Consider the following 27,472-nt stretch of genomic DNA (forward strand, 5'->3'; position numbering starts at 1 on the left):
AAAGGAGAGGCTAAATAATGGATACATGCAATGATACACAGGTATTAACTTATATAACATACATAACACTGCAAAGGATGTTTTAAAGTCATGAGATTGGATGAAAAAATGAGTTTCCTTATTACTCTCAATTCACCAGTGATGGAGTATGAGTCTGTAATAAAACTGTATAGTCACTTTGGGGGGCCACTTGGCAATAACAATTTGGATAATTACTATGACCCTTCAGATTTCCCTTTGGATTATCACCTGTTCAAGCAATATTTATATATTAGGATAGGGATGCAAAATCTTCACTGCAACAATTTTTGTTAAGAAGAGAAAACTGGAAACTCTAAATGCCTATTAATAGAGCAGTTAATATATAAACTGTGGAATACACTGTAATAGATAAAATATTAATAAGCAGTCATATCAAGGTACACAATTAAAATTTTTAGATAACTATTTACTGAAATATATATACAGAAAATAACACAAGTTATACATATACAACACAAGAGATTTTTCCCAATGTGAACACATCCGTGTAACTGACACGAGTATCAAGCATTACCGGTTCCCTGAAATCCTCCTTTTGTGCTGTCCAGGCACTATCTGTTGAGGAGGACCTACTGACTTCTCCCTCTTTTCCTTACCTTACAGCACAATGCCTGCTGGAAGTGGCGAGAAGAACACTCCTTCATCATTCCCCATCTCAAGGGGAGAAAGTTCAGTATTTCATTATTACCTATGTTACCTGCCATAGATTTGTTGTCAGTTCTCTTTATCAGATTACGGACATTTCCTTACATTCTTGTTTGCTAAGAATTTTATTATAAATGGGTATGGCATTATATCAAATGCTTTTCCTTTTTGTTGTATCTATGAGAGATAATCATATGATGTTTCTCATTTGTTTCCTGCTAATGTGGTGAATTATGTTAGTTTATTTTCAAATAATCATCTTTGCATTTATGGAATAAATTATACTTAACTGTCGTACGTTATCTTTTTTTATATTGCTGGATTTGATTTACTAATGTTTTGTTTATGATTTCTGTATCTATATTCACGACAGACACAGATTTGTTATGCTCTGTTTCTGTAAATTTTTTAATCAGGCTTTGGTATCAAGGTTATTCTTGTCTTATAAGAAAAGTTGACAAATATTCTTATCGTTCTCACATTAGGAAGAGTTCATGTAAGACTGATGTAATTTCTTCCTCAAATGTTGTGAAGAGTTCACTAGTGAAGCACCTGCATCAGACGAGCTCTTTGTGGAAAGATTTTAAATTTCAGATTTAGTTGCTTTGATATTGAAGACACTATTCAGATTTGCTATTTCCTTTTGGGTCAGTTTTCAGTTACGTTTTTGTTTTTTTTAGAATTTCAGCATTGGATCTAAATTTTAAAAATTTCTGTATAAAGTTTTTTATATCTTTTTAATGTCTTGTGGCAGCTTTTCATTCCTAATATTATTTTGTCCCTTCTCTTTTTTTCTTGATTAGACTTATATGTTTATCAATTTTATTCTTTTCAATGAATGAACTTTTGGCTTTGTTGATTCTTTTCTAATGTATGCTTGATTTCAATTCTTTAATTCTTGCTCTTATCTTTCTTATTGTTTCCTTTCTTTGAGCTCAATTAATTTTTTTGCAAATTCTTGAGATACTCAGATCACTGAGTATTCATTCCTTCTTTTAAGTATAGTCATAAATTTTTGCTTAGCACAGTGTTAACTGAATCTGTTTTTTATTTTTCCAAATTAAAAAAAGTGGACATTATAGCACTTAGAATAAAAACTCCAAAGACTATACTGTAAAGTAAAAATGTATTTTTTCTTTTGCATTGAGAATATAGTAAAGAGGATACAGTGTATTCAGGAACACTACGACAACAGTTAGCAGTTCATAACTGTTACAAGTGAAAAGTAGATATATCTGAGGGAGAATAGGCTATTTTCAGCTGAGAAAATGAGGGAAGACTGTTAAATGGGTAGTAGTTATAGGGCCACAAAGTATGTGATAATTCTGAAAAGGGCCATCAGCCTAAAGTACTCATTACAAGTCCCTTTATTTTGTATATTTACTTATCGACTATACTACAAAACACCAATGAAACTAATGCTTTATTAAATGCTTACTTTGTGGCAGACACTATTATAAGTGGTATAATATTTGATCATGAGATAGTATTGCTATTATTTGTGCCTCACAGATAGGTGCACCAAGGAATGCACCTGAGGAATCGAATGACTTGCTTAACCTCAAGCAAGTGGAGGAGCTCAGATACGAATCCATGTTGTGTGGCCCCAGGATCAATGTGACCGAACATCGTTACCACAATGCTTCTCTTTAAGTTTTTTTTTGTGAAAATTATAATTGAATGTTATCAGGCAGCAATAATTATATTCAGCTTCACTTCAAATAATTCTTTTGAACTAGATGTTTTAATGATTTTTATCTAATAAAATGTTAACCACATAAATATTAACTAGCTATTACATGAATCCATTTAAATTGATTTAGAGTAAAATTTACCTTGATTCTACTGGGAAAGGCTCATAAAGAAATTTTTTGTAAAAGTCTTTCTTTATGTCGTGAACGAGAATGACAGCTTTGCCCTGGTCGTCGAACTGAGGCCTCCCGGCGCGCCCCATCATCTGGAGTACATCTGTAAAACAGAGAGCGACAGGTGTTCTGCAAAGGGGCACACAGCACAAGGTGCATTTACTGGCTGTGGCAGGTCTCTGCAACGGGACAAAACAACAAAGGAAACAGTATTTTAAGGGCATGTCTCTGATGCCTGTGACTGAGTCTCCTAATAATCAAATAATTTATTATGATAGAAAATTGAATCCTCAAAAGAATCTCTTACTGTTTGCAAAACTAAGAAAGATGAAATGTTCCTTAGGTAATGCTTAAAAATGCTACTTAAGAGTCACCACTTTTTTAATTCAACAAGACACAGTAAAACATGTAGGAAAATTTCTCCAGCCGACTCATTTGGTTAGTTTTGAATATTGGGTCCATCTAGGCTTCACTCTCTCCCATCCACGGTATAAAATTTCTTTCCTTTACACAGTAGTTTCCCCCTTATTCACAGTTTCGCCTTCTGTGGTGTTAGTTACCTGTGGTCAGCCACAGTCAGGGCAGAGGATTCTCCCGACATATTGTCAGTTCACTAGCAGCCTAACAGCACATCATGATGCCTACGTCATTCAGCTCACTTCCTGTCACCATGTAGGCATTTTAGCATCTCACATCCTCACAAGGGTGAGGACAATACATGTCAAAATAAGGTATTTTGAGAGATCACATTCCCATAACTTTTGCTACAGTATATTGTTGTCCTATTAGTTATTGCTGTTAACCTCTTAAATCTATAAATTAAATTTTATCATAGGTATATAAGTAAAGGAAAAAACAGTATATTTAGGGTTCAGTACTATCCACTGAGTTTCAGACATCCACTGGGGGTCGTGGAACATATTCCCCATGTGTAAGAGGAGACTCCTGTACAGCAAGAATCTGAAATAAGTAATTATTCTGAAAGCTAGAGTTTTTACATGTATAGTCATTGAGTGGAAATACACACTGAGTATATTCCCCTGTTCAGAACCGACTGTTAATGCTTCTGTCAAGTTTTAATATACGTTAATAGAATGTTCATGCACAAATCTCAGCAACAGTACTGTAGTTCTAAAAGTCCCATAGAAGTGTCATTTCTAGTGAAATAGATTTAAAATTAAACATCATAATGTTTATATTTTAAGTCAATAAGGGCTACTAATCAGTACTTACATCTACTTATGAATTTGAAGCCATTAATTATGTGTTTGATGCTTATTAAAGTGGGTTAATAAAAGAAAATAAAACAGCTCAATATTTTGAGTAATATTTGAACTGAAAAGAAAAATTTGTAATTTTCTCATATGTGTAAATGTGATCAATTCTCTACAATTTAAATGCAAATTCCAATTATTAAGGCTAAAACAGAGGCTTAATGTCTCTTTAAATTAAAAAAAAAATTACCTGTAATGGGAAAATCCACATAACGTCTTGTTTTTCCATCATAATATTCTGTTCCTTTGATAATTACTAAATGAGCTGGAAAGTTTACACCCCAGGCTAATGTGCTTGTAGCAATGAGAACCTAAAAAAATAAAAGATAAAAATCTTATATCTAATTAAAACATAACTTTTAAGTTACATTTAAATACCTGTTCACGGAAAAGAAAAATACCTGAACTTTACAGTTTACAAAGAGCTCCTCTACTGTTTTTCGGTCCCTCTCGTGAAGTCCGGCATGATGCATCCCTATCCCGAAAGCAAGCGTCAGCTTCAGGTTGGAATCTCTTAGCGTTGCAATGATGTTCTCCATCTGCAAATAAAAACACAAAAGACCTAGTGCATTAGCTTAAAATTTTCATATGAGGACTGATTTGATTCATTTTGTGTTTTGCTTTTTATGGTACTCTATGAACATAAAAATATAGGTCCTGTCTACAGTTATGATTAAATTAATTGAAAAGACCATCTACTTAGTGAGGATATATATTTTAAATGAATTAATTTAAATACTAATTAAATAAAGTCTAAATATTATCTGTCTTATTTTTATGCCTCAAGGGAAAAAAAAAACCTGTGGATAAAGAGAATATCCCCTTAACAAGTAACTATTAAAAGGCATGTAATGTTGACTGAAATGTTTCTGTGTCTGTTCATCTCTTGTAGAAAACCTATCTTTTTTTTTCCTGGCTCAGTGCTAATAATTCAGAAAATATGGACAAAAAGTTAATATAAAAAAGTCAGTCAGTACACCAGAGGGACAGGAATCATTCAAATTTAGGCTTTCTCACTGAACCTAAGTGACCCTAGGGCATGTCACATAACCTCTTTGAGCCTCAGTATTTTAATTTAAAAAATCAAGCTGATGTAACTTTGTTTGCTTCTCATTTCTTTGATCAACAGTGAGTGAAGTTAACATTTTTCATATTAACTGGCTTTAAAAAAAATTATTTTCTTTTTTTTAAGTGGATGTGACAGTTTTTTTTCTTACTGGTTTTTGATATATATTAAAGGTATCAACTGCTTGTTTATCATATGCTATAATACTTTCATCCAGTTTTCTATTTGTACTTTATTTACATATTTTTGTTTTCTTTATAGACTTAAATTTTTAAGTTTGCCCCTTACATTTTGTTGTTCAGAAAACTGCCTCATTTTAGGAGCAAATACCTATTCACCCACTATTTCTTCTACGTCTGCTATAGATTTTTAAAAATTTTACTATCATTAATCTACAATTATGTGATGAACATTATGTTTACTAGACTCCCCCCATCACCAAGTCCCCCCCAAATACCCCATCACAGTCACTGTCCATCAGTGTAGTAAGATGCTGTAGAATCACTACTTATTTTCTCTGTGTTGCACAGCCCTCCCTGTGCCCCCCCCCCACCATTATACATGCTAATCGTAATGCCCCCTTTCTTCCCCCCTTTTCCTCCCTTCCCACCCATCCTCCTCAGTCCCTTTCCCTTTGGTAACTGTTAGTCCATTCTTGGGTTCTGTCATTCTGCTGTTGTTTTGTTCCCTCAGTTTTTTCTTTGTTCTTATAATCCACATATGAGTGAAATCATTTGGTACTTGTCTTTCTCTGCCTGGCTTATTTCACTGAGCATAATACCCTCTAGCTTCATCCATGTTGTTGCAAATGGTAGGATTTGTTTTCTTCTTATGGCTGAATAGTATTCCATTGTGTATATGTACCACATCTTCTTTATCCATTCATCTACTGATGGACACTTAGGTTGCTTCCATTTCTTGGCTATTATGAATAGTGCTTTCTGCTATAGATTTTTAACATTCAAATAATTTATAATTTACTTTGTAATAGAAAGTATTGCAGAAATCTAAATTTATTCTTCCTAAGTAACCAGTTATTCTAGCAATACTAATTAAATAATCCCTTTCCTCACTTATTTTTAGTGGTAAGTTTACTATATTCAGAATTCTTATATATTCCAGTTTTTGCATTTTAAAATAGACTTCATTTCCAGCCCATTTAGCTCACTAAATTTTCAAATGTCTAAATGGTTTCTGAAACTCATGTTTTATGAATATTCTCTGAATATTCTATCACTTTACGTTCTACATAGAAAATACTAAATGCAACACAGATTTTTATGGCAACAAGCAGTCTTGTTTTCTTACAAGACTTACTCCTTGTAAAGAACTAAATAGAAAAGCCCAATCTCTTTCTGTTTAATAATAGACCTCTACTGGTCCTTAAAGCAGAGGATGACACAGGTGTAATGTGTGGAATTTCTTTCGGGGCAACTCCATAAGAGGAATGCAGAGGTACAGTGGTTTGAGAAGATGCAAGCATTTAAAAGAATGACATATTTTAATTATGTCTATAGCTTCACCACCACAATCCAACAGTAAACAATAGTGAAGGAGGAACTTGGAAACAGGTTCACTCACAAAATCTCCATCTAGAGGAACCTGAGCTGGCTTCTGCAGTTTAAATATGCCTGAGACAACATATCCATACGATAAAGCACTCCAGCCGCTGCCAGTTCTACTCATTTTATTTGCAATGGTCAGAAAAGTTTTCCATGTTTATTTTATGTGGGAACAACTTGTTTTATATTAATAATCCAGAAACTAGGAATATGAAGCTTGGCTTTACAATAATTATTAATGCATAAAGAGTACTGTATAGAATAGGTCATATTTTAATGACATTCATACCATGCTATTTACAACTTTCCCTGAGCTGGAAGTACTGTATAAACAGTTCCGTCTGTTTCACAGTCACGGTACGCTCATCTGATATTTCTGAATTATTTATTTTATAAACTACTTAGCAAGAATACAGAAATGTATTAACAAATCCTCCTGAACTTTACATTTAGCACAGGCTACAAATGCATGCTATGAAGAAAGGTGTTCATCTTGTCTCATAAATGAGGTGTTGGCCATTCTCAAGTGACAGCCTATATTATCCATTTTTGTTCAATAGTTCAACAGCAAAAAAAAAAAGATTTAATTTACACTATCAAGAATTAATTCACTGATATTTTTACATGGACAATTAGTTTTAGGGAATTTTTTTTTTTCAGTTTCTAACTTAAATTTAACAGTGTAATGTTATTACTCGTATAATTTATGGTGTTCTACGGCAATGCCAATATACCCAAACAAGCGATGTACTTTCTACCAGAGGAGAACTGAAGAATCCTATGGCGGGAGGTGTGGTGAGGCATTAATATCCTCTCCTTTCACAACAAGGAAGGCTGGCTTTCTCATTCCCTCTGCCCCACTTTCACATAAATCAATGGATTAAAAAGAACTATTTGCCTCTCTTAACTGGCAAAGATCTAAATTCCTCATGAGGACAATCACAAAAAACAGTTTCATTTATTACATGGTTATTATGGATGAATTTTGAGTTATTTGAACATCATAAAAAAGCAAAATTTGTAGCAATATTACTCAATCATTAAACATACTACTGAAATAGCCTGTTTAAGTTCAAAAATATAAACTTTTGATTAAATTACACATCTTTATTACTCTGCTTAAAATAAAAATAAGTTTTATCTTGATCACAATGTAATACCAGCAAAATTTTTCAGAACTTAGGATAATGAAAGCTCAAAACACTGCAGTATATATTACTTGTTGAGTAATTATTATGTGTCAGGCATTGTGCTTAACACTTTACAAAGATTATCACATTTAATCCTTTACATAAAGTAATGTGGCTCTAATGTAACATCTTATTCATTTACATAATCCAGTATATTTAAAATTAAGACTCAGTTATTTTGAATACTATAGGGTAGCCTTTCTCAGCCTGTTTCTATGAGGGAATGAAGCCCCACAAAAATATATTAACTACCATCTTCTTAATTTTTCCAAAGACAGCACTGTTCTAGATGGTTAGGAGAAAAATTCATTTATTACATACAATGGAAACCTTAGGACATTAAGGCTTAATGCTTGTTAAGGAAGACTGCTATAGAATTTAAAAAATAATAATCATGATAATTAAAACACTTTAACAGAGGGAATTTTAATTCCACTGTTCACTTCTATAAAACCAATATTTGGTGTAATGTGTGAGTATCTTTCCAATCAACAGTCTTTGAGTATGTCTACCTGATAGTTAAACCAAAAAAATTATTTGGTATTATAAATAAAGGAAAAACAGATCTATATTTCTCTAAGTAATGGTCCTTTTCTTTTTTTTTAGGGTGGTGGGGGAGGAGGCACATATGTAAACTGTTGAACCAATTACTTTAACTTAATAGAATTTTTTTTTATATTTTAAATTTATTATACTCAAAAAGCTTTTGTAGAAAGATAGGATTCCATTTAAGTAGATGCATTACTCTGTGCCTGAAATACATTCCAGTCGGAATATAATTCAGTGAGCTGATGACAATAGTGGCTCCAAAAGAAAGGAGGAAACCAGATTGGACAAGAATGAGCCAACAGATTGCACAGCCCAGCTCTGCCCCTCTGAGTGTGATATATTGTTTCAAGATGCTAAAACCCATACTTTCTCAAAGCATATCTGTTGTGCTGGTTTTCCCATTTTCACAGAGTCCTCATTATCAGAACTCTGTGCTCTTTTCAAAGCACGTCAGACTCAGACCATATGCCACTGAACAGTGCTTATCAATTACCCAAAGCGCTCAATAAGAGATACAGCATATAGATGAATAATGGAAGTTAGGGAGACTTTTTAAAAATAAAGATAATTAAATATATCACATGTAGTACAGATGTTAAATTAAGTTAAATCATTTCTTTGTAATTACCACCTATTAATTTCTTACAATACAATTCTGTATGATAAACCCCCCAGATGGAAGGGGAAAACACTAAAATGAAAGAAACACTTTAGGGTATTCTATTGACCTACCTGTAAGAGGAAAGAAATAAAAAACAAATGAATTAAAAACAGCAAGTTGCCCAACTTTACCAATACTCCTTATAACATATTCCTTGAAGCACCTTGTGAAGTCCCAACAATGATACTTCAGATGACTCATGATGCTGTGGACACATTTATATTACATGTGGTTAAATATGATTGTATGTGAATTACACATGTAAGTGAACCCCAAAGAGTAACATGAAAGTCTTTGCTGTCTGCTAAATAAACATAATACTATTTTCAATGTTTACTTTTTAGCTTGCCTGAGTCTTAATGACAGCAATATCAAAACTGCATTGTAGGGTGAGATACTGAAGATTTTTCATTACTGTTTCTGACTTCATTCACTATGCTCTTAGTAGGAAGTCCCAGTGTGAGTGCTTCATATTTATTGTTGAATATACATTTTCTACTCATTTTCATTTTGGGGATTCTAACATATGCTTGGACAGCATTTCTATATACTGAAAAGCTTTTAAAATGCAGATAAAAGGGACATTATAAAATTAATTTTCTAAAGTAGCATAATTTAACAAGAATAAATGCTGTATTAATATGAGTCAAATTTTTAAAGAATTGCAAGTAAAAGATTTTAAAAATAAGACCAGATTTACCATAGAGCTTTCAGCAAAAAGAACATATCTACTTATAAGGTATTATTCAATGGTACTGTACTATAGTAGGAATAAGTTAACAATTATTGAACATTTAACTCTATTCCCAGCCTGTTTCAATTAAATTTATTAATACATTTAGTCTTCACAACAATTCTATCAGTATAAAACTATTATTACTCTTCTAGAGATGAAGGGGTGAGGCTCAGAGGTTAAACACCCCACTGAGGTCATGTAGCTTGTAATGGGCAGCCAGGACTGAACCCACGAAGCCTGGCTCCAGTCCATCCTCTGAATCACATTGCTACCCTTTAATGACCACATGAATGGTGATATACTTCAAACAACCACTTAAAGTCACAATATCACTCATGTGACTTAGGGTTGGGCCTCACTGTTTGAGACAATATGCAAGAAAACAGGGAAGATTTGAAATAATCAGTAACGTACTGGACTCACACAGCTCAGGAACTCTATGCAGATGATCTGCAAGTCTATTTATTCTTTATTAAGTATTTCTACATCTGTGCCTAAAAATGAAGACTATCTAAAATTACTGTCTTTTCTAAACTAAAATATCACCTCTTATGAGTGAGGAACCAGCTCTTGCTGGTTGCTTGTGTTTGATATTTTAGCTGCTGTCTCTTCTCTGTCTTCACTGTATTTCTGTCCACATACACCCCCACTCTGACTCTTCCATCTTCCCTAGTCAGTATGTTGTCAATGATTCCATCGACTGCATGGCAGAGTAAGAGAACACAAGCTCTGGGTCAGCCACCCCAGTTTTGAGTTCCCCAGCTGTGTGCTACTGGGCAGATGAATCACTTAATTCTTAAGTTTCTGAAGTTTCATCTTTTGCATCTGTAAAAGGGGGATCATAAGATCAACCCTCCCAAAATTCATGATTAAATGATATAATCATGAAACACTATGAACACATCAGTTATTACTAAGCATAACTAGACTGTCGTCTCTTCTTCAGCAGGACATGCATGTTTACCAACTGAGGCCAAATAAAGCAGAGCAGCTCCCTATCTTGTAGATATGCTCTTAATTACACAAATATTCCATGAGGCCCAACTGAGTTCAAATGTCCAATGCTCAGCAAGTCTGTAGATAACATCTGTTTTGACAGTTAATATTCTTAGCCTAATATTTTTTTTACTGGTCAACTAATTAGAAGTCTGAGGCCTGAAATAGAATGCACTTGGGGTGGAACTGTAGCATCACAAGCTAAATCTATTTTAGTTTGATTAAAACAAAAGAACAGATCCTTTGAGTTGAAAATGTGGTTACCCTGCAGAAAACTCCATTTCCGGTTTTCAGCAATCTCAGTCCATCTTCAAAGCCTGGCACTAACTTCTTAGCTATAGGAAGATGTATACATATACTGAATGAGAAAGCAAATGAATCAAAGAAAACTATATTAAAATGTTATTAATAGATTCTCCACAGTACATGAACTTGTGATGATTTTGAGTGAAGCTAGTTCATCTTTGTAAGTCTATGAAGGGTTTAGTTGTAATGAAGTTGGATGAGTTAAGTTTAAATTAAAATGATAAACTTTTTTAGCATCTAAAAATTCTGTCAGTAGAAGCATGTAAAATAATACCAATCTTTCTTTTTCATGAAAGTGCTCCTCTAGTACATCTATGTTAAAAAGTTTTCCATGAAATCACTTTGAAGCATGGTGTAAAATTATAATTAGCACTGCTCTTTAATAATGTTCAGTGTAATTTACATGAGTCTTCCAGCCAATTAATTTGAATTAACAAGGTGTAACTGTATTTTCGCTCTAAGGAACACTTAGCTTCCGTATTCCTGATTTGCACGCTCTCTCCATCTGATCCTTCCGTACCTTGCTCTAGCCAGGACACCTTCCCTTCCCTGCCTCAGATTCCGCCCCCACCTTCCTTCTGGGATACTAAAGACTTTAGAACACAACCATTTGGGTCTGGGGCCTTCAGGGCAAAAGGCCATCCAGAATTCTAATCCATTACCACTTCTAAGGACACACACACACACACAAAAGGATAGCTAATTCTTTTTGATGTTCTCTTTCAGCTGCCTGGACCTTATTCAACAGTGTGGAGGAAGGAAGGGGTAACCCTTCTGCTAACTGGCAAGATACACAGAGGAGCTGAGGGGGGCATAGGAGCAGGACTGAGGAATGAAGTCTGGCCTTAAGCCCAGTTCGGCCTCTCGGCCCGGGAGGGAGCGCTGAAGGACGGGCAGTACTCCGAGCGCCCACTCAGGGACTCCACTCGGAGGAAAGGTGTTCCCTCTGGTCGTCTCTCTCTTTTTGAGGCTGGCGACTACCCGGATCCTAGCACCGTCCCACCTTAACATTCGGGACCTGACTGCAGGAGCCTAAAGGCCATACTTGTTAGCTGCTAAGTTATAACAGTAAATTACACCGCAAAGCTTCTAGAAGGAATTGGACAACCTATCTGGTTCCATTTCTCCTCATTTCCCTTCCCACCCATTTACTCCTCAACTCATTCCAAACTGGCTTCTAGTCACGTATCACTGACTCTGCTTGCCAGGTTCCCCCAGGATGTCCAAGTGCTAAAGCTCTGCCTTCATCTCAGTCAACTCCCATTAATGTTTGATGAGGTCAAGTTCTCCTTCGAAGCTTCATGAACCCTCTCTCTGCAGTGTTTTAGAACACCGTCTTTCTTCACTGGCGCCACTTTCTCTTTTTTCAAAGTGCCCTTTGCTAGCTCCTTATTTTCTACCTGGGCTCACAAGGACAGAGTCCCTCCGGCCTGATTGCCTCCCCACTCTCTGAGGGTCCCAGGTGCTCACCCGGGTTTGAAGGCTCCTATGCTGAAGCTCTCAAGTTCATGCGTTCATCTCACATCTCACAATTGTCTTGGAATCTACACTTGAAGTCTTGGATGTACAGATGAAATCTATGTTCAAAATACAACTTTTTTCCTTTTTCTTTTTAGCTCAAATATTTCTCCTTCCTCTCTCTTCTACACTCTCAGCCCTCCCTGTTTCAACAAATGACACCATTATTTACTCAGATGTTTACAGTTAATACCTAGGGCACCATTCATGATTCTTTTCTTTTTCTTAACTTCCACTCCTCAGAGAACTTCCAATTCTCAGAAATCTGTTGAATCTAGCCCAAAACATCTTTCCATTGCTATTGTCTCCACCCTGGGTGGCCCCTAGGTCATCACAGTCATTGATTCCATGCTTACCTGCACTTCAATCCATTTCCCACTAAGCAGCAAAAGTGATTTTAAAATGTAAACTGGGAGTATATAATTTGTTTAACTTAAAACTTCTTAATGCCCTGACCACCCCTTTTAGTATCTGCTTGGTTGGCTTCCTTCCTTCCTTCACCTCCCTGGTCAAAGGTACTCTCAAGAGAGAGGCCTTCGCTGTTTATATTAATGTACAACATTCCACTACCACCTTCCTACTCCCTTTACCCAGCTATTGTTTTTCCAGAGCAATTGCCACATATTTGTTTATTATCTATCATTCCCACTAGAATGTTAATTCCATAAGGCAGGAACTTTACTTAACACACAGAGGGAGCCCAAAAAATGTCTATTGAATAAGTAAATAAATAAATGATAGTCTTTTCATAGTACTTAGAATAAAAAGCCACGCTCCTCAGCCATGGTCTCAGGCCTCTCTCTCATACTTCCGTCACTTCCTCCTAGCTTATTGTGTTCCAGCTGCACTGATCTCTCAGTTCCTTTAACATACTCTACTGTTCCCTTCACCTGAAAGGCTGTTATCTTTTCTCTTGGCTTTTAATTTGGTTCTTGGCTTAAGACATGTCCTTAGAGAAATCTTCTCTGATCATTCTATTTAAAGAAGCTTCCCAACCCTTCAGTGTTTCATTTTTTTCACTGTTTAGTTTCACAGCAATATTTATAATTTGATATTAATTTACTTGCTTAATCATATATATATATATATATATATATATACGTTTTAAAATTTCTTTCTTCTTAATTAAGCTCCTTGAGTATTGGGGTCAGCTAGCACTTGGTAAGCTACATTCAGTGAATGCATGTTAAATAAATAAATACAAATTCTGGTAAGTGCTGCCTATTGATTTAAGTTGGAACATTACTATTTTATGGATATTTTTGATATGAGAGTATGAGAGAAAAAATGCCTGGCTATGTGACATCAGGTAACTGTGCAACTGAAGCTGCTCATCATGCACTGGACGTTACCTCATCTACCTAGCTGTATACTTGGGTGCGTCAAGGAGTTGTCCATCATTAGAAGAAAAGAAAGGACCAGATACAAGAATATCAAGAAAGATAATTTATGGACATTCCGTATGTGTGCCTATTTCTGCCATATTATTCTTACTTCAACCTGCCTAGGCCCCATGGGGTATTACTTATGCCAGGTCGACTGTGGGGAAAAAGAGAACTCCAAATTCCAAATGGCTTTGAATAAGATGGCAGCCCCATATGAAGCACACTGATGTGGTGTCATGGCCCTTTTCAGGAAAGACACTAAGGAAAGGAGTAAAAGCTGAGTGGCAGGTATTTCCCTGTCATTTACTGCAAAGTAGACATGACATGAATTGGTCATCTACACTTTGCTCTGTATTTACTAGACAAGCAAATGGTCAGGGGCTTGGCAAGAATGGTCTTGGAGGACAGGTAATAAGAAAGACAGAAGTTTTACATGGATGAACTTTTAGAATGGTCCCAGAATAAAAGACTACCTGTATCCCATGAAGATATTTACTGAAAAGTTAAAAGCATGCAGAAAATGCTGTTAATAGACAACCAGGCAAAATGACCACCTCTGAGGATATTAGGCGGTCTCCCTCCCAGACCCCAGTGTTCTGTGCAATGCATTAATGTACTAAATGGCACCATGGAAAGAGATGAAAACTGTGCATGGGCTAAACATGGACTTCCATTTCCTTAGGCAGCTCCAGCTACTACTGTTAAGTGCCTAATATGCTAATGATACAGGTAACCTGAAGCCCCAAGCCCCTGGGGCCAGACAGCTGTTTGGTGGCAGGGAGATTGTAGTGGACCCTTTCTATCACAGAGACGATATCTGTTTGAGATGATGTCTAGAATGGGCACTTTGGATTTCGCTTCTTTTCCTGCTGGTAGCCTCAATGGTAGGATTACGTAATGCCTCATACATCATGACGACACCCCATACAATAGTGTTTCCACCTGAGGAGCTCATTTCATAGAGAAAGATGAAGACGGATGCCATAAGATCTCCTGGTCTGTGACATCTCTCCCTACCCAGAAAGGGCTGGTTTTATAGATTAACGACTCAGAATGGCAGCTGAGAGACATGACTTTGGCAAGGTTAGGTGTTATATCATAGGATGAGATATATGCTCTGATTCGGTAAGCATAAATGACACTACCTCTCTCACTGCCTGAACATACAGTTCTAGGAACCAAGTAGTCAAGGTGTGCATGTCTTTTGCAATTAGAGCTAATCAACTAGTTGGAAAATAACTGTCTCCTTTTCCTGTATCTCTAGCTCTGCTAGTGTGGAGGCTTAATATCCCAGGGAATGTAACAATTTACTTGGACAGCCACATGGTTGTTTGAGGTTCTCATGCTATGAGGGAACAAACAGAATGTGGTCATAGCGTAGTTCAGAGGACTGGGCCTGTTGCTACACAATAAGGGGGGATGGAATGGGCCCCACAGGAACCTTCTCACACTACTGCATCCATCAGAAAAAATGATAAAAAATGTTTAAAACCCTGGATAAGCATATACAAAAAGTCCAAATAGTTTATATATACTAAGCATATATGAAAGCCCAATTTCCAATGTCTCAGGAATGTGGGTTTTGGTTACTCCACTGTTTAAAGAATCTTAATTAGCTTAGGGGCTGGTTGAAGAGGAAGTGTACAGGTGATGGATGGTAGAGAAAATAAATCACTTAATATCTGTTTAGCTCCAGTCAGTTACAGAAACAAATACTGTGGGCTCCACCCTTGCTTCTTTGCTATCTCATATATGCACTAACATACTTAAGACACTTGAACTAATTTCATTGTTCTTTCCTCTACTGTTGAATGTAGCATGTGTTGGTTGCAGATAACTTTATAATGTAGTTTACTTGCTAGAAAATAATGAGATGGGATTGCAAAATAACAAGGGTATCTGGATATAACCAAGAGAGCTACGACTAAAGGAGTCAGTGATGAGATTTTTCAGTTGTCTCCCTTGGGTTGGGATGAGTGAACTTTGGTTATGTAAGGGAGAACTGCATTATTAGGAGGAATTTTTAAAACTTTCTGTAAAGTGTAGGTATGGAGAGAATGGCATATGAATGAGCTTGGGCAGCAAAAAGGGCTGTATGAGGTACACCTTTGCTGTCCACAGACGGCCAGTACCTGAACATCTCCTCCTGCAACAGAGGCCAAAGAGGGGAAGATATTCCCTATTTCTGCTACAGTTAAGTGACTGAAGCTTCGGTATTCATGATTCTATCTTGGACTTGAAGCTTGAGAGGGTGATGCAAAAACCCAACAACAGTTTGAAGTTAATGGTGAACGTGGTGGCTGTCAAGGTGAGAATCCACGCTGACATGGCAGCACATGCCCACATAGTTTTGAAGCACTGCAAGAAATCTTTGTAATGGCAAATAAGAAAGGGAATTACTTTTGGGAGAACCTCATGCTGCAGTATGATTTCCCATCTCTGATATACCTGAAAGGGTCCTTCTGCTTCTTGATACTCTGAGACTTTACTGGGATAAGAAGATAGAAGGGTAACTTTTTGCCTTTGCTAAGAAATGAAACAGAGCTCATATGTTCACTTCCTTAGTCACATTACCTCCATCTTCTTCAGACTTCCTCTAGCTTTCTTTCCTCCCTCCCCTCTCTCCGCCTTATCTAGGGCTACTTCCCGACTTCACACCATTCCGTTGCAGAATGGTTCTGATGCTGCCGGGTTCCACGGGCACTGTGCCACAGCTGCCGCAGTAATTGCTCCTGTGCCTCCCCGGTCCTGAACAGTCACCTGACCGACACTAGAGTCCTGCTCGGAACGCCCTTGTCCTGCCCCAGGACACAGGAAGCGCCACCAGGCTTCTAGCAGGCTACTATGGTAAGTAACTGGTACAAAAATTAAAGTATTAAAAAGTCTTCCTATTTTAATTATGTAAGGGATTCAACAACTGAAACACCTGCTTTATAATAGGTTTTGGTGTAAGCAAATTGAGTTTGCATAGTAATCAATTGCAAACCCTGTGAAATTTTTATTTTAAAGGTGATTGATTTTAGAGGCAGGAATAAAAAAAAGCCTGGGTTGTCTTATTCTTGAGAAGGGCTTGATGAAACAACATATCCTAGAAATGACAATTTCTAGCTGTCCTATTTTAGCAGTGAAAATCTACAAACAGCAGAAACCATGCAAGTACATTCTGTGGTGTCTAATTAGCCTTGATGATTTTTGTGCTCATAAAAAAAAACAAATAATTCTACACAATGTCTGAGCTGTTCACAGTTTCTCAGGTCTCATACATTAAGACAAAAAAAATAGTAGAGCTGCACTATAGCTGGGAAGAGCACATGAGGTTGACATTTGAGGTTAATGTGAGTCACATATGTGCTAAATGCACAGCTGTGAGTGTGTGTGTGTGTGTGTGTGTGTGTGTGTGCAGGAACACTGTTTTTTTACTGTTTTTCTTCAAGACACGAGATGAGAAATAGGAGATACAGAAGGTGAACGGAGACAATGCAACAACTCTATTATTGATTTATCTATTTTTTTCCACTGTAACTTTAGCTAGTAAAATATTTTTAAAATTGGAAAAGTATAAGAAAGGAAAATATATATAAACTATGGAGGAAAGGAGGTATATGTATATTTAGAAGTAGAATAATCACAAAGGACCATCTTAACAGATTGTAGCATGTAATGTGTAACACTTCTATTCATATAAAGCTACTAAGAATAAAAAGACACCCAATGAACTAGCTTTTTTTAACTTGGTAAGGTTCACACAATTCTGTAAGAAAAATGCTGTACCACAACCGGTAAGAGCCCAAAGGAATGAAGAGACTAAAAAAGAATAAAAGGGAACTAGTAAACAAATACATGAGGAAAAAAAGTTCAACCACACAAGAAAAAGGCATACATTAAGACAGTAAAATAATAAGGAACATTGTATCCTATCAATACATTACAACACATAAGGATATAGCAAAACTGTTACTCTCATATACTGCGGACAATTCTTGTATCAATGGTGATAACCTCAACTGGTATGGCCCTTTTGGACAGTAATTAGCAGTGTACATGAAAAGCTATAAAAATGTTCATATTATTTGACCCATTAATTCTTAATTTGGAACTCTATACTGAGGAACTAATTCTAAGTAAAGAAAATCCAATAACAATACATATGCACAATATTTAATTAGAGGATAAAAATGTGTGAAATAGCCACACAATAAAATACAATTATGTAGACATAAAAAATTATAATTGCTTAAAATTTTGGTGATGGTTTTAACGTTTAAAAGGTAACAACAGGTTTTTAATGTATAAATACTAGTGTTTTCTACATTTTCAAAAATGGTATCATTATACAAAATGTTTTATAAAATGCTCATTTTGCAAAATTGATTATAAGTTCCATGAGGGCAGTGAACACTCACATATTATGAAAACTTAGTTGAATATTAAAACAGACATAGGTGATGATTTAAAGAGAAAAATATGACAATAAATATGGATATAAAAAATATTTAGTAAAAAATACTGGAAGAAAATTAAAATACTGATGGTGTTAAGGTGGCAATATTATGCATTTCCTCTTTCCTCTGTTTTTGTCCTCCAAATTTCTGTAATGTTATACTAAACTTTCTGTATAGATTAAAACTAAACATTTAGTGTAGATTAAAATATAATTTCCATTATACTACAATACAAATTTATTTGACATGGATATAAAGTAAAAATAAAATATATTGCTCAGTTCTTCCAAGTGGTAAAGATACCTCAAGACAAATGCTGGGCATAGAAGCCACAGGGCATAAATCTGCAAAGAAGTAAAAAGCTAACCTTTTCAAACAATATTGCTTCTCTTTCACTTACCAACTTTACATTTCCCTGTATGGCCCCGGAAGATGACTGGTTAGCCAGAGACGGGTAAGATTACTCAAGGGAGGAACAACCTAAGACAGGCACAGTTGCAGGGGGGCCATCAGGTGAGAAATTGGGGATCAACAGAGGTGGGGCTTAGAACCTCACGCCCCCCCTGTTTTGAAAGAAATCTTCTGCATCTGTGGATGTTCTGTTGCCCTTGTCTAGCTTGGATTAACACTTAGCCTATAGGCACAGACCTGATCATCTACATTTGCTTTCTTATAGCACTAAACTATGTTTTCTACCTTTATCTAGCATCTACCTACCACTTCAGCATTTTATTTAAAAAAAATAAATAAGGGAGAAATGTGGGATTCACATATAAATCAAGTATAAAAATCAAATGAACAATCATATCTGACTTGATTGTTTATAGTTCATGATGCGTGATCAAAACCGAAAGTTTCTGTGATGACTGCCCTTGCACCATTCACCATGTAAGAACTTATTCACTATGTAAGAATTTGTTCACCATGTAAGAACTTGTTCGTTATGCTCCAGAAGATTGGAGACTGTTGAGAATTAGGCTTGGGGTGGATTAATGATTGTGCATTGAGTCCCCTGTACAGAATTTTATTGTTGTTAACTGTTAACAACCATTTGATCAATAAATATGAGAGATGCCCTCTCAAAAAAATATATATATATATTGCTCACCTCTCTTTCATCCATATTCAGCCACTGCTTGGGGTCCTCTTCAGTAGCTAGAAAGGCTATCAATTCCAAAGCAGTAAGACGAGTTTGACGTCTTGATGAGACAAATATCAAAACGGGTTTGGCTGGAGAATGACTTCTAATTGCTGTTGAGAAGTTGGGGAAAATAAAATGGTAAGCCACTTAAAACAGAATCTGAATTTCATTAGGATAACAAACGGGCACATGAAAGCTAATGCTGAAGATGGTTGAAATGAATTCTTCCCTTGATTATAAAATTTAGCAGTTATTTGAGATATGATATGGGTCTGACAGCGTGACACAGAAGTGACAGTAAAGGAAATGTAGCTGGCCCTGAGGGAGCACACAGCTGGGGACAAGGGAGATTTGACTATGTGGCTTCCCAGTTCTGTGAGAGCTGCTGAGGACGGAGGCGCTTTACCGGGACTCTCCGTCACTGGCTGTGCGGGGCTCCACGTCCCCAGCTGAGTCCCCTGTTTCTGAGTGCTGTTCTGCTCACAGAAGCAGTGACGTTACAGAGTTAGTGGGTCCTGGGGTTGGGAGATACAGTCAGATTCTGCAGGGTTATGAGAACTCTCTATGACAAGCCACAAAAAATTGCTTTTATTTTTGCCCTGTTACTAGTAGATGGAAAAATTAAGAGTCTGTATCAGTAAACTAGTCAGAGTTAAGTCAGAAGAATGTTTTCCCTCTATTTTTCTAAAAACATGTATGTAAGCTTTCAAGCCGGAAGAGAAGAGAACGTGGAGGACAGCTCAAGTGAATACCACGCCTGAATCTACACGTGAGTGAGGGCACACGACGAGCAGACACACAGAAGAGGAGTGGCATGAAACTTGGGTACTAAGGCTGAAAAAAACCCTTAATACAGCCGCATACATCATTTGACCTAAGTGGAAGTGAGGTTTCTTTGTTATACATGGGCTCCAAAACGCTGGTAAGTAGTGCAAATAGAACTTATGTGTACACAGGTCTCTCAAAATAGTCAGAAATATTTAAAATTTTATATAAAAAAGTTCAACCTCCTTATAATTTCTGGTTTGAAATGTGAATTACAGAACTTCTTTTTATGGGCTAAGAAGCCAGGTTTATAATGGCAGTGGTGACATGACCTTGATGATATTTATACCCTAAGAGTGAGAAATAAAGCTATCATAAAACCATATTTCTTAACTCAAAGAAATATAGGGATCCATGACAGGTATAATAAATAGTTTATAAGGATAGCTATTGTACTGACACCATGTCTACGGAAGCATAAGTATTTCGGTTATTTACTATTGATTTACATAACACAAAATACTTCATTTCAGTCATTAGTATGCAATCAGCCATTCCTTAAACAGATATAAACAGTCTCAACAATACACACTATGAAAAACAAACTCATTTATCTTATTGTTCCTTCACAGTATATCAGAATATTATAGAATATAAAGGGTATGCTCTGATAAATCATATTAGAGGTACAATGTTTAAAATATACATATTAGTACAATATGGGTATAATTTGTACACATAATCATGAATGAATCTGTCTCTTTTTTAAACCTCAACATTTAATGGATTTTTGCTGCTGCAGGAACAGGTGTGGCTGAACAGCTCACTGCAGATTTATTGTTCATTAGTGATTTTGTGCAATGCTTCTGTGGAGGTGTAAATAATCTGAACTGCCAAGACTGGTCTCTAGCTCACAATCAATACTTTGCTTCTGTCATAAGGCTAATTGCAGCAGCTAAAAAGTCACCTCGCAACTGTCACCTCACAATCAAGCACAGTTCACATTAGAGAATTTATTTTGGAGGTTATTTTTAATTGATGTAATAAATATTCCTTATGCAGCCTACAGAAAACATGTTTCAATAAAATAGGGAGTGTTTTTACTTGCAGTTTCTACTTTTCATTTGTTTAAGCATCTACCACAGAAAATAGCTTAACACATTAAATTTATAAATGATTTGAATACTTTTTAAAATTACATATATTTACTCTATTAAAAGACACTATCATCTATGAAATTTCTTTAATTTTCAATAGTTAATTAATATCTATATTCCTTAACAGTTGAGGTAGTTTCAGATTTTGGCACAAGTTGGAACAGAAACACACTGTGAAAGAAACCCAAATTATTTAGAATGACCTTAAAAGGCTACCATACAAAACAGTTGCTATTTCATTCCAAGAATCTGAAGCTTACCTTGAAATGTAGGCTTATTCATACTGGCCATACGAGGACAGTAATGCTGGCCTGGGAAGCCCTGAATGTGAACTTCCAGTGGAACTGGACGTACTGATGGTCGGAAGTTGAACAAGCCCATCTACAGGGAGAATGAGACAGAAACCATTTTCCACTTTTATATTTAGGTTTATAATGTAATAATGCCTCCTTAATACAGTCTCCTGAGCCACACTGCTAAATGCCTCGTTTATCAATCTTCTACATACCTGCCGAATGTTGAGCCAGTCTGCAAGGTCTCTGGCATTAGCCAACGCGGTAGACAGTCCAACTATTCTAACAGGCTTTTCTGTGTGCGATGAGATGAAATTTGTGCGAGATACAATGACTTCTAGAACAGGGCCTCTTTCCTCCCCTAGGAAATACGAATAATGCATGTTAATCATTTCACAAGACCTGATGCTGGCTGCTTGTGGGTACAAGAGTCCAGGTTTGTAGACCTGGCTTCCGATACAGTGGTACCCACCAAGCAGATGTATCTCGTCTATGATGAGAATGGTGACTTGCTTTACATAGCTCCTATTTTGCCAGCTTCTGCTGACTCCATCCCACTTCTCTGGTGTGGTGACAATAAGGTCAGCCTTGGCAATGGATTTCATATCGGGAGTCACATCCCCTGTTAGCTCAATAACCCTGGAGGGGAATAAAAACGATCCTTTTAACTTGTCAGGTAACATATGACCTTGGGAAGTCAAAACAATACCTTTCAAAATAACATTTTACGATGCTTAAAATTACATTATCTCCCTTTCATTTCTGACACTTTCTGAGTTGAGTCCAAAATGCATGCTTCTTAAGAATCTAAGAATCTATTCCTAAAAGTGAAGAAGGCATAAATTCACATCACTGACAATCTAACTTTCATGCAGATACACAAAGGTGTCAAACTTTGCTTTGATTATGTTTACAAAGTCTCTGCCCTACATGATTTCAGAGTTGAACTCACAGCTCGGTCTCCATAAATTGGAATGAACACCTTTCTAATGAAGGAAAGTGTTAACTTATTAAGACAAATAGAGGCATTCATTAAGAATATGACTATGTGAAAGCTTCATTTCTTAACTGAAACTTTCTATAGATATTATAGGTAAATTCAAACATATTAGGACATAAACAAGATAAACTGGGACAAATATATGCCACTTCAGTCTGAGGAGGTCCCAGTTTTATAGTGAGAAAGAGGGAAATGTGAAGGCCAACCCCAAATTTAAAGTAATCACCAAATAATTTTTACAACTGTTTTAACTCTGGAAAAATTAAAAAGGCAAGATTAGTTCCTCCAAGTATAGTATTCCCAAAGCTTTTATTTTTGCTCATTTAAAATTTTTACACTGTATTTATTATTTTGAATATGTAACACATTCATTTGGTCAAAGAATATATAATGAAGAGACTGTTACAGGTCACCCAGTTCTCATTCTGAAGCAACCATGTACTTATATTCTTCGCCATTTTTTTAAAAACAAAATATAATACTTTCCTTAAAAAGATTTTTTTACAGTATCTCTCGAGATCATTCCTTCAGTACATAAAGAACTCATTCTTTACAGAGTGATACAGCATTTTTCATTGTGTGAATGTACCACAACTTATTCAGTGAGTCTTTATTGGACACTCAAGTCACCTGCAATCATGCTGTTAAAAACAATACTACAATGAATAACCCTGTGCAATTTTTATGTTTTTTTTAGAAGTCATGCTCTTTAATCAATTTCCATTTTTGGTAATTAGTTTTTGTACATGCAAAATGCCTCCTAAGTAGTTTTTGGAAGTTACTCTGAATGATATAAAAGAGTAAGTTATTTTTCTTTTGATTTAGAATTTAAAAATTTTGAGGAAACCTTGCCAAATACAAGTATTCATTTTAAGTAATTTAATATTGGTGAAATTTTATCAGTAACAATACCTTCAAATAAACCATGATGAAAGTCATTGTAAAAACATTCAACAGTTTTATGCAAATCTTTTGTTGGTCCTTTTAGATTATCCAAAGTATATCTTCTGAAACAGTAATAACTTACTTACTTTTTACCAAGTTTTTCTTCTATTCTAACTTTCCAATCATCCATTCTTTCACGTACTAGGGCTTTTAAGGGTGCAATATAAACTGCCTAAAGGGAGCGGGAACAAAAATATCCCTTGAAATTAGTGACATCAATTTCAAATAAAGGTAAACTCCATAAAATTTATCAAAATATGACAATGTAGCTTAAAACATATCTTTTAAAAATGGAAGATGAAAAAGCTATTAACTGAGTACTCAAACTACATTTATCCAAAGTAAAACAGGAATATAATACATCATAAAAATACTGACATAGAAAACTTGAAATATGTTTTTAAAAGGGTATTTTCTTTACAGGTATTTTTCTATATACCTCTGAAGAGGTATATCCTTTTATATAAGGATTATATAAAGTTTATCCTTTCATAAACATGCAATTATCTTCTAACATAATGTGCAAAAATAAAAGAAATTATGAGACAATAGAGAAAATTAAGTAATTAAATAGAGAAAATTAGGGTTCTGATTTAAAATAGAAGTGTTTCATGGAACTGTGACCAAGAGTTATCTGAGTTGTAACTCTTTCACAAAAGAAGTTACTAATTTTGAAGTTCTGAAAAGAAATAATCTGGTTGTTTATATTTTAACGCAGATTTTAAGGATGATGCATCATACATTCTAGGTGTTTTATCTTTTTTTTAAAACAACTGGCCTTTACCAATCCAAACTTACATACAAGTTATTCACTGAAAATAAATTCTTCCCTTTATAAAATGTTTCCAATTTAGAGTAGAGCTCGACTGTTGTATTAACATGTCTCCTAGCGGATCAATTACCACGTAAGAGACTGAGAAATCCAAAGCGAAGCAGGGAAGAAAGAGCCAGATTGCGAATCACTGAAAAAGTTCAGTTAAAACATCCCTAAAATCACAAATGATGAGGAAAATAGCACACAATTCCAGTTATAAAATACAAATTAGCTTTTTAAAAAATATTTCTGTAACATTTCAAGGAAGCATAAAATCAATACTTATTTGACTTGCCATGTTATTTTAATATTAGCTAATGGCCATCTGAGAAAATGTTGGATAAAAGCTAATTGTTTTGCTGCATATAATCAAACTGTACTGCTAAAATATAAGGATTTCCTTCACAGCCAAACGAGTTGATTATGAATCACTATGTATCTTATTAATAAGGATATAAGTTTGGTATCTTACAATGAAATTGCCTATGAGTTGTAGGTATCTTACAATGAGGAGATGATATGTAAGTACTAACATGTACATTAGATATCTGACTAGAGGATGACAAAGTTTAAAGTAAATTTTCTTGTGGCCAGTTATTCCAATACTAATCTGCACCCTCTGAGACCCCTTCCCACACTATGCCCCCCTCACCCTGGTAAATTCACTAAGAAAATTAACTAAATCTACTCACTGAGTCTTTCTAGTTTATTCAGAACTGGCTAGTTTACAGATTATGAACTACCTTTCCTAACTGAATGTATGTGATTCTTTCAAACAGACCTTTGAAGTAGGGTACTTGTTGAAGACTCTGAAAATGGCTAATTCAGCTGCGACAGTCTTTCCCGACCCAGTGGGTGCTCCAAGGAGGACATTGCAGTCAGTGTGATACAGCGTATGAAATATTTGTGTCTGCACAGGGTTAAAGTGACTGAAGTTGTACAGTGCTTCATATGCTTCACATCCCAAAGCAGTGATGGGTAAAGGCTGAAGATCCAGTAATTCTGAAAAGAGGCAACAGGTACGGCCATACAATGACTGGACAACATGCACAACACCCAGTATTGTCTCTTAGGAATCAGCTATAACAATCCTTAAATCTTTAGTGGGGAAAAAAAGGCTTAACATAGATTCTTATATACTTGTTACATCTTTTTCCCCCCTGTTACATTTATAATTTTCAAGTATTGGACACTTGTCTGGGGGATTTCCCTAGAAGTCAACCATAATGCTAAATATATCTTTCTTTTTCAATCAGGGAAGTAATTTGAATGACAGGTGTTATGAAAATATGTATGTTTTGGAAGAAAACTGTATCTATCCCAATTTATAAGATAAGGAAAACCATTTGAAAACTTCCGTACTACAGTGGTGACTAATAACAAATTAATTTTGATCTGTTAGTTAATTAGCCAAACCAGAGTGGCTCAGTGAACTCTTGCTCTGGTCAATACAAACTGAAATGAACTTAAACTATTTCCAGGAAGAAACTTAAGTGGGAGCTTTAAGTCAGAGCCTGACTGGGTAAATAAGAACTGAACTGAGAAAACACTCTGAAACTAGATTTACTTGTATCTCATTATGTAGACTAGAGATCTAAGAGATTTGAAAATTAAAATGATTTGGGGAAATAAAGTTCCACTTACACAGCCCTTAAACTTGATAGACACTGCATTTTCCCACAATCTGAGGGTATCCATTAGAATACCAGAGGTACCTTTACTCTCAGGATTATTTCATGGTGGATGACTCTACTTATTTACAGTTTGGAAGGAGAAAAAGAATAAGGGGACATGGTGGTCTGTATCCTGAGTGAGATCTTCATAAGACAGTTTCAAAATGGAAGGTACAGAGCATCTCTTCTAAAAAAATATACTTAAAAGTAAAAAGCTATTTAAAAAAATATTTGTCTTCATCTATAGCTCCCACTATTGTATAGGTAATTGAGAGGTAAAGGCATATTTTCTTTTCCAGATTATGAGCACATAAATTCCACAGCACTGAAGATCAAGAAGGGAGAAAGTGCTAACAGCAATGCTAAACAAAGCATAGACATTCTTAATAAAGACTAAAAATAGACATTTTGGTATTTATTAACAATGCTAAACTCAGATGCTTAACTTCTGTGAAAGATGAAGATTTTTCTGGATTGATTTGGGCTCAATGTGTGAGTGTGTGTATGTGTACACATACAGTTTGAGCCAGGAGTCACTGAGGTTTCATCATGCACTTCTAATTATCAATTGAGATGTCATGGCAGTGCATTTATTGTTTCATAAAATGTGGTCATAAATCAGCTAATTATATAAATAGGGTGATATGTGCTTGACCCTTCAATAGAGAAGCCATTAAATGGGTATTAAAATGTTACTGCATGTTAAAATCAAGTACTGTAGTAAGAGCCCTAGTAGTTGTTTGTAGCATGTATTTAAATTAAAGCACCAAATATTTTATGTATTTTAAGGTTCTAGATATCACATATAACAGTATTTGATAAAAGAAAATCAGAAAGGTCCTCTTCAATCAGTGTATCAGTAGATACTGCAAACTCTTTATTTTTCTGTGTTGACAAACTTTTTAGTTCTGCTCTGTCAAGTTATCAAAATGGTATTAAGCTGTGAAGTATCTTGCCTTAAGATCTGCTAAGATACTGAACAAGATACGCACTAGGCAAAGATTAAAGTCACATTAATGCCTTCTTTCATTTTCTAAAGGGTTATCAAATAATGTGTTCATCAAGGGTAGTAAGAACTGATATTTCATTAAAAAAAAACAAGTTTGCCTTTGGAAGAATCATATGGAAAAGATCAACTGACTTTCATTTTTCTTTAAAGTAAATTAAGGGTCTCTTGAACTCAGTACTCATCAATTATGAATTCTCATTGAGAAGAAATAAGCTTAATATATTAATTAACAGATTAGTCCCAGAATATTTTTGAAAGAGTATGGGGAATGTAAAAGTATCAATATACACAGTTAAAATTTTGCTTCTTTAACAAGTCAAAAGGGAAAGGTATTCAGTCATGTTATGAAAATCTAAAATGGGTTTTTGTCAGGGATGACAATGAAAAACACGGTCATAGGATATTGCAGATTACCAAGTACCCTTTTACAATGTTCAT

General features: G+C 35.4%; 1 protein-coding gene across 3 annotated transcripts in view; it reads right to left on the bottom strand.

The window, feature by feature from the left end:
- The window catches only part of ASCC3 (activating signal cointegrator 1 complex subunit 3), a 275,119-nt gene that overhangs the window by 79,234 nt on the left and 168,413 nt on the right, over nt 1-27,472 (bottom strand). For all 3 annotated transcript variants that reach the window (XM_057489450.1, XM_036890362.2, XM_036890359.2), the window contains exons 25-33: nt 25,134-25,354; nt 23,625-23,710; nt 22,066-22,232; nt 21,809-21,954; nt 21,561-21,681; nt 19,346-19,488; nt 4,228-4,365; nt 4,017-4,137; nt 2,523-2,655 (exon numbers count right to left, since the gene is read on the bottom strand). In XM_057489450.1, coding sequence (XP_057345433.1) covers nt 2,523-2,655; nt 4,017-4,137; nt 4,228-4,365; nt 19,346-19,488; nt 21,561-21,681; nt 21,809-21,954; nt 22,066-22,232; nt 23,625-23,710; nt 25,134-25,354 — 1,276 coding nt within the window. The remainder of the gene's footprint in view (nt 1-2,522; nt 2,656-4,016; nt 4,138-4,227; nt 4,366-19,345; nt 19,489-21,560; nt 21,682-21,808; nt 21,955-22,065; nt 22,233-23,624; nt 23,711-25,133; nt 25,355-27,472) is intronic.

This window comes from Manis pentadactyla, chromosome 12 (assembly GCF_030020395.1).
Source record: "Manis pentadactyla isolate mManPen7 chromosome 12, mManPen7.hap1, whole genome shotgun sequence".
Classification (NCBI taxonomy): domain Eukaryota; kingdom Metazoa; phylum Chordata; class Mammalia; order Pholidota; family Manidae; genus Manis; species Manis pentadactyla.